This window comes from Myxocyprinus asiaticus, chromosome 29 (assembly GCF_019703515.2).
Source record: "Myxocyprinus asiaticus isolate MX2 ecotype Aquarium Trade chromosome 29, UBuf_Myxa_2, whole genome shotgun sequence".
Classification (NCBI taxonomy): Eukaryota; Metazoa; Chordata; class Actinopteri; order Cypriniformes; family Catostomidae; genus Myxocyprinus; species Myxocyprinus asiaticus.
In genome coordinates, this window is record NC_059372.1 from 1248077 (window position 1) to 1260000 (window position 11924).

At 39.2% G+C, this 11924-nt stretch overlaps 2 protein-coding genes across 2 annotated transcripts in view; one reads left to right on the forward strand and one right to left on the reverse strand.

The window, feature by feature from the left end:
- The first annotated feature begins 258 nt into the window (after positions 1–258).
- hmgb2b (high mobility group box 2b) lies at positions 259–3585 on the forward strand. Its single transcript, XM_051661490.1, has 5 exons — positions 259–348; positions 1119–1297; positions 1389–1540; positions 1785–1959; positions 2035–3585. The coding sequence occupies exons 2-5, from the start codon at positions 1148–1150 to the stop codon at positions 2206–2208; spliced, it is 651 nt and encodes a 216-aa protein (XP_051517450.1). The 5' UTR covers positions 259–348; positions 1119–1147; the 3' UTR covers positions 2209–3585.
- Positions 3586–6848: 3263 nt separating this feature from the next.
- Positions 6849–11924, reverse strand: part of sh3gl2b (SH3 domain containing GRB2 like 2b, endophilin A1) — a 31970-nt gene continuing 26894 nt past the window's right edge. Inside the window, exon 9 of the mRNA XM_051662735.1 lies at positions 6849–11924. This exon is cut by the window's right edge and continues 713 nt beyond it. The gene's annotated coding sequence lies outside the window, so the exon portion shown is untranslated.

The following is an 11924-nucleotide window of genomic DNA, read 5'->3' on the forward strand; positions in this document are numbered from 1 at the left end:
ATATTTGGCTTAAAATAAAATAAAAACACATGAGCTACTGCAAGCAAACATGTTGAACTGTGGACAAAAGAAGTGATTTTAAATATTCGTGTGTATTTGTTTTCTGTTGTTCAGTTTACAAACTTTCGAATCAGGCCGTGGATTTCACTCCACCAATCAGCGCCACGGATTCCTCCAGTGGCGTCTGGTGATTGGACACGGCCATCTGTGACTGACCTCAAAATGAACCAATCAGCCGCCAAGCCCATCCCGTTGTCCGTTCTGCGCATGACTAGAAGGGATCACGTGTGTGACGCAGCAGAACACAGCAGAGAGAAGCGCGCGTTGGTCAGCGGAGATAAAGAAAGGGTTTGTACAAGCTAAAAACTTTATTTTTAACACTTACATTCGTCCATTTATTTGTACGTGGTAAAATAGTGTGATATGCACGATAACTGCATTAGCGTTTGGTGAGCGTTCTCAGATTTTTGCTGATTTTGGTGAGGCCGCGCGCGTTAGTGTAGTGTTGAACACCGGAGCGCGCGCAGTTAAAGTGTTTTTAACGGGGATTCGGTGCTGTAACGGTGATGTGTGACCGGTTTCACGCGTGCATTGAGTTAATTTTGTGTTCATCGATGGTATTATGAAAAGATGGGGGAAGGGCTGGACGTGGATTAGGCGGGAAGGAAAATGGAGGAATCTTTGTTCAACAAAAGACTGCAAAAGTGCATTTAAAAGAGTTTAAGCTCGCGCATTTCAACGCAAAACTCAATTATTCATGCATTTCGATGCAATTAATTCATTTCTAAATCATCATCACGTGCAATGTAGTTCATATATTTTTAGTTGTTCAAGTGGAAACCTTTTATAAATGTTCTCGTTATGCTTAACCCTGAATTATATTATCAGTTTGAAATGTGTCTTTGTTCTTATCTCTGCACGTTTAAAAAACAATTACTTGGTTTATGAATGACTGGAAAAGTCATGGAAATAAACGTGTGAGAACTATGAACTGATGTATCTTTGAGTAATTTATTACACTTTACAGTATGTCAAGTTTTTTTATTTGCTCTTAGTTATTTTATATATATTTACATATAATGTGTTTATGATATATGATATGTGTGTGTTCCCTTTAGCAATTGATAAAGTTCTTATATTGATCAACATGGTGAAAGGAGACGTTAATAAACCCAAAGGAAAGACATCTGCGTATGCTTACTTCGTCCAGACCTGTCGTGATGAACACAAGCGCAAAAGTCCAGAAGTTCCAGTCAACTTCTCCGAGTTCTCCAAGAAATGCTCCGAGAGATGGAAGGTGAGTTTGTGCACTTTATCTCATATCTATGGGACAAACTCACAATATTTAAGGATTGTAATGCTCATCTGTTTGTCTTCTCTCTGCGCAGACCCTGACCGCTTCAGACAAGAGCAAGTTTGAAGACATGGCGAAATCAGATAAAGTTCGTTATGACAAGGAGATGAAGACTTATGTGCCACCCAAAGGTGTCGGTAAGACGGGCAGAAAGAAGAAAGACCCCAATGCCCCAAAACGACCCCCGTAAGTTCACACTCATGAGCTCGAGACACATTTCAGCGTATTTAACGCATTGGTGCCTGTGAGTCTGTAAAATGGTTTTTAAAAGTCCTTATCCAGTTATCACGAATGACCTCATTTGTACGTCACTTTTGGAGAAGAGTAAACGTTTTACTTTTAAATATATCCCATAAGTTACCGGCACAGTTTAATATCCAGAAGCACTTCTTTTAAAAAGGACTCGTTTATTCTTTGCATTTCTGTGTAGATCTGCGTTCTTCGTGTTTTGCTCTGAGTATCGACCAACGGTGAAGAGCGAGCACCCCAATCTGTCCATTGGGGAGACCGCGAAGAAGCTGGGTGAATTGTGGTCCAAGCAGAGCAGCAAAGACCGCGTACCGTTTGAACAGAAGGCCATGAAACTGCGCGAGAAATACGAGAAGGTAAATATTTTTTCCCCTCCAACATATTTGATCATATGTGCGGGTCTAGACGTCTAACCACTCTCTGTTTTGCAGGATGTTGCAGCGTATCGCGCAGGGGGCGGAGCTGGGGCAAAGAGAGGGCCGGGTCGACCCACCGTCTCGGCTAAAAAAGCCCAGGTAGAAGATGATGATGATGATGATGACGACGACGAGATGGAGGACGAGGAAGATGAGGAGGAGGAAGATGATGAGGACGACGACGAGTAGAGTTTGTGTTTGAAGCATCACTGGTGTAGGGGGGGTGGGGGGTAATTAGTTTTTTTATTATGTTTGTTTTTCCATCATGTACATGTTTTTACACCGAACGTCTCCAGCAATAATGAAAATGTAAAATGGTTCATTAGATTGCTTTATTTTTGTTAACGTCCAGCAGTTTGATCCAACATTGTGTAGAAAAACTAATTTTTTTTTTTTTTAATAAAATTTTTACGATTTTGAAATAATTGTTGGTTCCTGGTGAATTTGATTCAATAGTGATACTGGATTTTGTTGATAAAAGATAACTAGTGTCTTGGAACAAAGCTGATGACCAATTAATGGGCAAATAGTGTATATTAATATTTCAGTTTTAAGTACTTCTTAACCCTCCAATTGTCTTAGGGTCATTTTTGACCCAGGACAGGTAAAGAATTCATCAAAAATAGTTTTTGGTACCAAAACCAAACATTGTGACTTTGTCATGACCATCAAAACAAAGTAAAATAATTTGGTATATAACTGTTCTAAGCAAAACGAGAATTTAAAACAATTTGTTCCTTTCATTGTCTTAACCATTTAAGTTTGGTTTGGCCAGCGAGGGGAAACAATATTTTTGGCAAAATATTAATAACTACAGTCTTGACCAACACAAAATAGGTATTGTTTGAAAGCTTAGATGTAGACATTATGACCAAAACTGAATAAGTGCTTTGAAATTTGCATACAAATCAGCTTTGCTTTGATAATTAGAAAAAAAAAATTGTACTGTACATATTATTGCAATCAGTAAAAACATCAAACTCATCAAATAGTCATGTGTCATATGTTGTTGGAAAGCTTTCAAAAAGTAAAATACAACCATCCTATTTGTTTTACAGACTAAAATATAGCGAGTAATAGCTAAGTATATGTCTTTGACAATTATGTTTATGTTGCTTATATGCCACATTTTCACTTATAACTTCATAATATATAACCGGAACATAAAATATCACATAGCATTACTTAGAGGAGGTGATTATCTTTCAAACGAGTCCACACACAATATAATCAGATGCATAGATCATTAGATAATCCACATGAAGCACAATGTTACATATGACCACCAGGAGATGGCACCAAATACATGATACAGACTCAATGATGACTCAAATGACACAGAATGAAACTCATTCTGTGAAATCTCATTACTAAAATCATGTCTGCATGCTATACAAACCTTTAGTCATTGTTGTGTTTGCATGTGTAATTAGTTCTTTGTCATGGGCTTTTCTTGTGTAATGAAATAATCTCCTCTATTAGCTTTTGTGACTGCTTATTTTTAATTGTATTGTTTGCATAATACATTTTTGCTTACGACAATAAACGTAAATAAGTGCCATTGCAGATTGATGACAATTTTGTTTTAAAACAATACTTGTGTAGCCTTACATATTTAAGAAACAGATACATGCAATAGGGGTTGAATAATTATGGCATGGCTGTATTTTAAAAAATTCCTGCTATTTAGAAATATTAGGTTATATATTCACACTATGACTCAACTGATATAGATGTAATGTTTAAAAATTCTGGGTCATCAGAAAAGCTTACCTTTGTAAATCCTTACTGTCTTGCAATTAATTATATATATATATAAATATATATATACAGTTATACACTTTGGGACAACAGTAAAAACCTTGCCGTTGTACACTTATCAAGAGTTTATGCATTTTGAATGGTTTTCAATACGGGTCAAAATGACCCGGAGGACAAAAGGAGGGTTAAATTATTGAAATTCTTTGTCTTTCCTTACTGTGATTGGTTGGCCCAGACATAAAGACGAAGAGTCCAAATTTAATTAAAATGACTATCGGTGAACTATTGGCATTACATTTTGCCTTTGACTGATTGTTCCAGAAGCAGCTATTGGTGCTGAATATTCAAAAACAATATCAGCGACTTCTATTTTTATTTTATACATGATTTTTATTTAATTGACTGGATGTTCCATAAACATAGTTCATATGTTCATAATATAATTCATAAATATTCATATGTTTGGTTTTGTCCATTTAGAAGCATTTCTAGTAAAAAAAAATAAAAACGAGCCTATGCATATACTGAATAACAACAGTAGTTTGGTCTTTATGGCCGTTACTGCATCACAAGAGTTTTAAAACTCAAGAATTCAGAGTTTAATTTAAAATGAATATTTTTTTTGCTGATGTCACCTTTTTTCCTTGATGAATATTCTTTATAAACAGCAGAAGTAATGTTATCTGGGACAAATTTCAGGCATTTACAGTATCTGCAGAAGGTTCTGTAGAACCACTTCCATTGTATTGCATCTCGAGAACCATCAGCTGAACCCTCTGTTGAACCTCCATCAGAACCTCATTCAGGCGGCTGGTTCCACAGCTTCAGATGGGTTCTGTCCTTCACGTCCATCATGGTTCAGGAGATCTACAGAAGAATGTACTTACAAGTAACAGGACATTGCATTAAAGCAGAGAGTATTTATCAGAGACAGGCCACTTCTATAAGTGCCAATTCACACTGAACCAACAAACACTTTTGATGGGTCAGTGTGTTCGCTCTGTTGGTGTTTGTTGCGGCAGTGTGAATTGGCCTTTAAAGGTGCTGTAAGTGATTTTATTCATTCTGGAATTTCCACAAGCTGGGCCTTTGGATTAGCCACGCCCCCTTTTCCAAAACCTAGCACTCCAAAGATACCAAATTAGCTTTATTGAGACCAACACGAGCAGAAACAGTTGTTAAAAGCAACAGCAGGCACAATAGCGCCCTCAACTGACAACTGTTATGAACAACATGGCATAAAAATGGCATTAAGCCTCAATAATTCACTGCAACTACAATACTATGAGAATGATGCAAAATGATTGACAGGTCGAAAGCGTCAGAGACCGCAGACACATTTGTATTTGTTGTTTACAGAGTCTAGAACTGTCACAGAGACAACACACTAATTTCATTAATATCTTTCAGGGAGTAATACAAAATTTTGCATAGCTTTCAATGAAAAAATCAGTGACACTGCCTGTCAATCAACTCAAGAATGCGCATTAGCTATGCAAACCGGGAAAAAAATATTTTTTTGTGTTATCTGAGGTAAAGCAGCACAATTTATGATTCCAGTGTTGTCAGATTTTATTGCTGATTTAACATACACTATATTGCCAAAAGTATTCGCTCACCCATCCAAATAATTGAATTCAGGTGTTCCAATCACTTCCATGGCCACAGGTGTATAAAATGAAGCACCTAGGCATGCAGACTGCTTCTACAAACATTTGTGAAAGAATGGGCCGCTCTCAGGAGCTCAGTGAATTCCAGCGTGGTACTGTGATAGGATGCCACCTGTGCAACAAGTCCAGTCGTGAAATTTCCTCGCTACTAAATATTCCACAGTCAACTGTCAGTGGTATTATAACAAAGTGGAAGCGATTGGGAATGACAGCAACTCAGCCACGATGTGGTAGGCCACGTAAAATGACAGAGCGGGGTCAGCGGATGCTGAGGCGCATAGTACGCAGAGGTCGCCAACTTTCTGCAGAGTCAATCGCTACAGACCTCCAAAGTTCATGTGGCCTTCAGATTAGCTCAAGAACAGTGCATAGAGAGCTTCATGGAATGGGTTTCCATGGCCGAGCAGCTGCATCCAAGCCATACATCACCAAGTGCAATGCAAAGCATCGGATGCAGTGTAAAGCACGCCGCCACTGGACTCTAGAGCAGTGGAGACGCGTTCTCTGGAGTGACGAATCACGCTTCTCCATCTGGCAATCTGATGGACGAGTCTGGGTTTGGCGGTTGCCAGGAGAACGGTACTTGTCTGACTGCATTGTGCCAACTGTGAAGTTTGGTGGAGGGGGGATTATGGTGTGGGGTTGTTTTTCAGGAGCTGGGCTTGGCCCCTTAGTTCCAGTGAAAGGAACTCTGAATGCTTCAGCATACCAAGAGATTTTGGACAATTCCATGCTCCCAACTTTGTGGGAACAGTTTGGGGATGGCCCCTTCCTGTTCCAACATGACTGCACACCAGTGCACAAAGCAAGGTCCATAAAGACATGGGTGAGCGAGTTTGGTGTGGAAGAACTTGACTGGACTGCACAGAGTCCTGACCTCAACCCGATAGAGCACCTTTGGGATGAATTAGAGCGAAGACTGCGAGTCAGGCCTTCTCGTCCAACATCAGTGTCTGACCTCACAAATGTGCTTCTGGAAGAATGGTCAAAAATTCCCATAAACACACTCCTAAACCTTGTGGAAAGCCTTCCCAGAAGAGTTGAAGCTGTTATAGCTGCAAAGGGTGGGCTGACGTCATATTAAACCCTATGAATTAAGAATGGGATGTCACTTAAGTTCATATACGTCTAAAGGCAGATGAGCGAATACTTTTGGCAATATAGTGTATATGTTTTTTGATTGTAATCTTGACCAACCGTCTATGAGATTTCAGTGTTCCCCCATTCAAGTAGATTGGAGCTGCACTGGCATGACTGGAAATATCCTCCCGAGAGCGTTCCAGTGATGACCGACAGTGGACTGACTCGCTAGAAAGACTTTGATTAAAGTCATTTTTATCAATATAATAATTCAAATGAACTGGGTCAATAATTTCCAGCAGGATTCCAAGTTATTAATGATAAATTAAAAACAGGCATCAGGGGTTGCAGTGAAATTGTTTATTTTCATTATGATCTCACATCAAGTAATACAAGTTTGTAGTCCAGCACAGGAAAAAGAGTAACCAAAATAAATACATCAAATAACGAAATGGTAAACATACACTATAATAAACCGATTCATAAAGGTGAATCTCTGTAGTGTGAATAATTTCAACATCCACCTTCAAAACGTGCAAAACATCTCACAAACACATTTACTCTTTTTCATACAAACTTTCACTCTATCACACACACATCTGCACGTCACATTATGGGTATTTCACTCTGAAAAATAGTGTGCATGTCGTGTGTTGAATGTTTTCATACTGCCAGTGACGGTACACTCAAACACAAATATATAACTAATATATATATATATATTATTAATATACAGTAGATCTCACAGCCACCTGATTGAGTGTTATGTTACAGTTATTGCCCAATATTAGAAAAGACTGACTAGAACAAATCTGAAATCGGTATGGTAATACTATCGATAGTAACACTGCACACTTCTATTTTAAGAATGAGAACATTAGAAACCAAAAACACAAGTTCAGCTCAGTCGAGCATTTGTGTCATAATGATGATAACCACAAAACATCCGTCCTTTTCTTTAAATGTGTGTTCCAGTGAGACACTTACAATGGAAGTCAATGGGGTCAATCTGTAAACATTAAAATACTCACTGTTTCAAAAGTATAGACACAAGACATCAACAATATGTGTGTTAACCTTTTCAGTGTAAAGTTATATACAATATTAAATCACGCCGGTAAACCATGTAACCAGATAAACGTCGTAATGCCGACAAATCCTTAAATCTATCACACTAAAATCATACGTATAATGTTTACGTCTCGTTTCAATACTTTTGAAACAATGTGCACTTTATTATTTACCGATTTGCCCCCCATCACTATAGCCGCAATTTGTGCTATTTTTTAATAAACGAGGGATGAGTCAAAATTATATACAGGAACATTCCTGATTGTAGATTCAGTACGATACCGTGTCCTAACCAGGCACATCTCGAGAACTATTTTAACAACTACCCAAGACAACACAACAAAATGTCCTGTGGTATCTTGCGTTGGCGACACGAAAAGTTTCCAGGACTATTTTTTTTTTCTGCTTTCGCTTTAAGTAAAAACACTGCGCGACGCCAAACAATCGCCTAACAATAGTTCAGGAAGCTATTTGAAGTACAGTTTTGGTCCAATGAGATTTCATTGTGGGCGAGGCTACCCGGCATAACACAATGAAAACAGAAACGTAACTAGTGACAATTTGTTTGCAGGTTTTGTCGCAGAAGGTTAGGACAAAAAGTCAACTTTAACATGGAAGAGGTAGCGTTAATCATTTGTCGCTTTGTGGCGTTGCGTCTGGTATTAACACGGTGTAAGATCAGATGGCACAGACGTTTACTCAGATAAATTATCCTTCACTGACGATGCATTTACGCAGCTACCAGCCCTGAATAAAATGACCAGAAATTACGAAAATATGAATCTCTCAGCTATGTTTTTTTTAACCATATGGACGTTAAATTGCGTCCCCTGTGGATGCTCATAGTTGACCGCGCATGAAACGTCATAAAAATAGTCACGGCAGTGCGCAGCAGATTTCAAACGAAGGCCGAACACGCTCACGGCATCGAAAGAATTAGTGATTAAAACAAGGTCCATCGACCACAACGACAACAAGTTCCTGCTACAGTTCTGCCTGTTACACGAACGACGTCAAGCTAAAGATTATACGCAATGTTCATCAGCTGCAATCAACCAATTTGATGAACATTAAAAAATATCTTGCTCATACCACATGTGCTTACAAACATCACTGCACTTACGATGTAAACTACAGTAGTAACTAGTATTATATTACGGTGGAAACTCCAAACAATCACATACTCTATTCAGGGTGTTGTAACACTGATTGTTCGCACACATACACATGCATGTTAATATCCAGCGCACATCCTTTAACACAATCTTGGCATCCGTGGAAATACCACTTTTTCAAAAATAAGACTTTTTATGTTGTATCAACTATATATGCTGCATCTAGTATTTCGTTAAACTGAGATTAAACCTTCATGAGATTGAACTATGAATATAACGGCCCCTGCTGGACAGACCAGCTAAAACTAGCTGGTTGAAAATTGTTTCTTGCTGGTCCAAAGCTTGTTTAGATGATTGATGGCTGGGCCACCAGCTGGTGGGGCCCTGGTCAACCAGTTAGACAATCTTAGTAAAGTTAGTTGACCAGTAACAAACCAAACACCAAATTGACTACCATAAGATGTTATGACCTGGTTGTACCTGGGCGTCAGTTGCTGGTGGCTGGATATAAAACTACCAGCTGGTCAGGCCAAACCTGGTAGACCATCTTAGTCAAGCTGGTTAGAGCTGATAGACCACTTTGGACCAGTTAAAAAACAGCCACCATGTTCTTAAAACCAGCTTGAACACCTTAAGCTGTTATGACGTTGTACTTGGTTGTCGTTTACTAGTAGCTGTTTATTGATATTTTCTAGATGGTCCAAGCTAGTCTAGATGGTTGATCAGCTGAACTACTTATAGGTCAGTCTAAGATCAACCTGGAAGACCATCAAGTCAAGCTGGTTAGAGCTGGTAAACCACTTTGGACCAGCAACTTACCCACTACCATGTTCCAAAAAAACAGCTGAACTAGTCTAGATGGTTGATCAGCTAAACTACAAGTAGGTCAGGCTGAGATCAATTGGTAGACCACCTTGGACCAGCAACAAACCATTTCCAAACATCAGCTTGACCACCTTAAGCAGTTATGATCTGGTTATAAATGGTCGATGGTTACTGGTAGCTGGTTATAAGCTGGTCATTAACAGGTACAAGCTAGTCCAGATGGTTGATCAACTGAACAACTAGTTGAATAGGCTGAGTTAAACCTGGTAGACCATGAAGTCAAGCTGGTTAGAGCTGGTAGACCACTTTGGACCAGTTAAAAAAAAAACCACCAAGTTCTTAAAACCAGCTTGAACACCTTAAGCTGTTATGACGTTGTACTTGGTTGTCGTTTACTAGTAGCTGTTTATTGATATTTTCTAGATGGTCCAAGCTAGTCTAGATGGTTGATCAGCTGAACTACTTATAGGTCAGTCTAAGATCAACCTGGAAGACCATCAAGTCAAGCTGGTTAGAGCTGGTAAACCATTTTGGACCAGCAACTTACCCACTACCATGTTCCAAAAAACAGCTTGACCATCATAAGCTGTTATGACCTTGTTGTTCCTGGTTGTTGTTTGCTAGCAGCTGGTAATAGATCGTTTCTAGCTGGTCGTTAGCTGTTCCAAGCTAGTCTAGATGGTAGATCAGCTGAACTACTAATAGGTCAGGCTGTGAACAACCTGGTAGACCATCAAGTCAAGCTGGTTATAGCTTGTAAACCACTTTGGACCAGCAACTTACCCACTACCATGTTCCAAAAACCAGCATAAACACCGTAAGCTGTTATGACCTGGTTGTGGCTGGTCGTCGTTTGCTGGTAGCTGGTTAAAAATGGCTTCTAGCTGGTCAATAGCTGGTCCAAACTAGTCTAGATGGTTGATCAGCTAAACTACTAGTAGGTCAGGCTGAGATCAATTGGTAGACCACCTTGGACCAGCAACAAACTATTTCCAAACACCAGCTTGACCACCTTAAGCAGTTATGATCTGGTTATAACTGGTCAAAGGTTACTGGTAGCTGGTTATAAGCTGGTCATTAACAGGTACAAGCTAGTCCAGATGGTTGATCAGCTGAACAACTAGTTGAACAGGCTGAGATAAACCTGGAAGACCATCAAGTCAAGCTGGTTATAGCTGGTAGACTGCTTTGGACCAGCAACTGACCAGCTACCATGTTACAAAAACCAGCTTAACCACCTTAAGAAGTTATGACCTGGTTGTTGTTTGCTGGTAGCTGGTTATACATGGTTTCTAGCTAGTAAAGCTGATCATTAGCTGGTTCAAGCTAGTCTAGATGGTTAATCAGCCTAACTACCAGCTAGTCAGGCTGAAGCTGATTAGAGCTGGTAGACCAATTTGAGCCACTAAAAAACAGCCATCATGTTCCAAAAACCAGCTTGACCACCTTAAGCTGTTATGACCTTGTTGTACCTGGTTGTCCTTTGCTAGTAGCTGGTAATAGATAGTTTCTAGCTGGTCATTAGCTGGTCCAAACTAGTCTAGATGGTCGATCAGCTGAACTGCTAGTTGGTCAGGCTGAGATCAACCTGGTAGACCATGAAGTCATGCTGGTTAGAGCTGGTAAACCACTTTGGACAACTTTTGGTTTCTAGCTGGTCATTAGCTGGTCCAGACTAGTCTAGATGATTGATCAGCTGAACTAATAGCTGGTCAGGCCGAGATCAACCTGTTAGACCATTAAGTCAAGCTGGTTAGAGGTGGTAGATCACTTTGGATCAGCAACTAATCAGCTACTGTGGTCCAAAAACCAGCTTACCCACCTTAAGCTGGTCTGAGCTAGTTGTCCAGAATTTCAGATGGAATCAGAACTCAGTTGTCAAAGCAACAAGATGCTGCATTTGCCTGAAAAACTCACAAACTGTCCAGATACATCAAGACAATTGAGCGTCAAACAGTGCATCTACTCTCTGTTCAGACCAGATACTTTTAATATTGTTATTGCATTTTCCTATTTCACTTTAAACAATAAACAACAAGCACTTTAAACAAGCAAAATAAAAAGATTTGGTTATGATTTTCTATTCTAGTTTTGGTTTGATGGTTAATATATTTCAATGAGATTTCACTGTGGGACCAATTCGACAAAATGAAATAGAGTGCAATGTCTTTTCAGATTAAAGAAGAACAAGAGTGCTTAGACAATAGAGAAAACACTGACTGAAAATGCTCTGACGGATAGGAATGTATAAGATCCATTTTGATAGTGTGAAAAGAGACGTGTCAGTTTAAAATTAAAGCAATAATACTGCAAATTTCTGAAAGCAAAACTGGACCCACCTCTCTAAAATTCTCATTGGTCAATGGATGCCTACGTCAGAGTG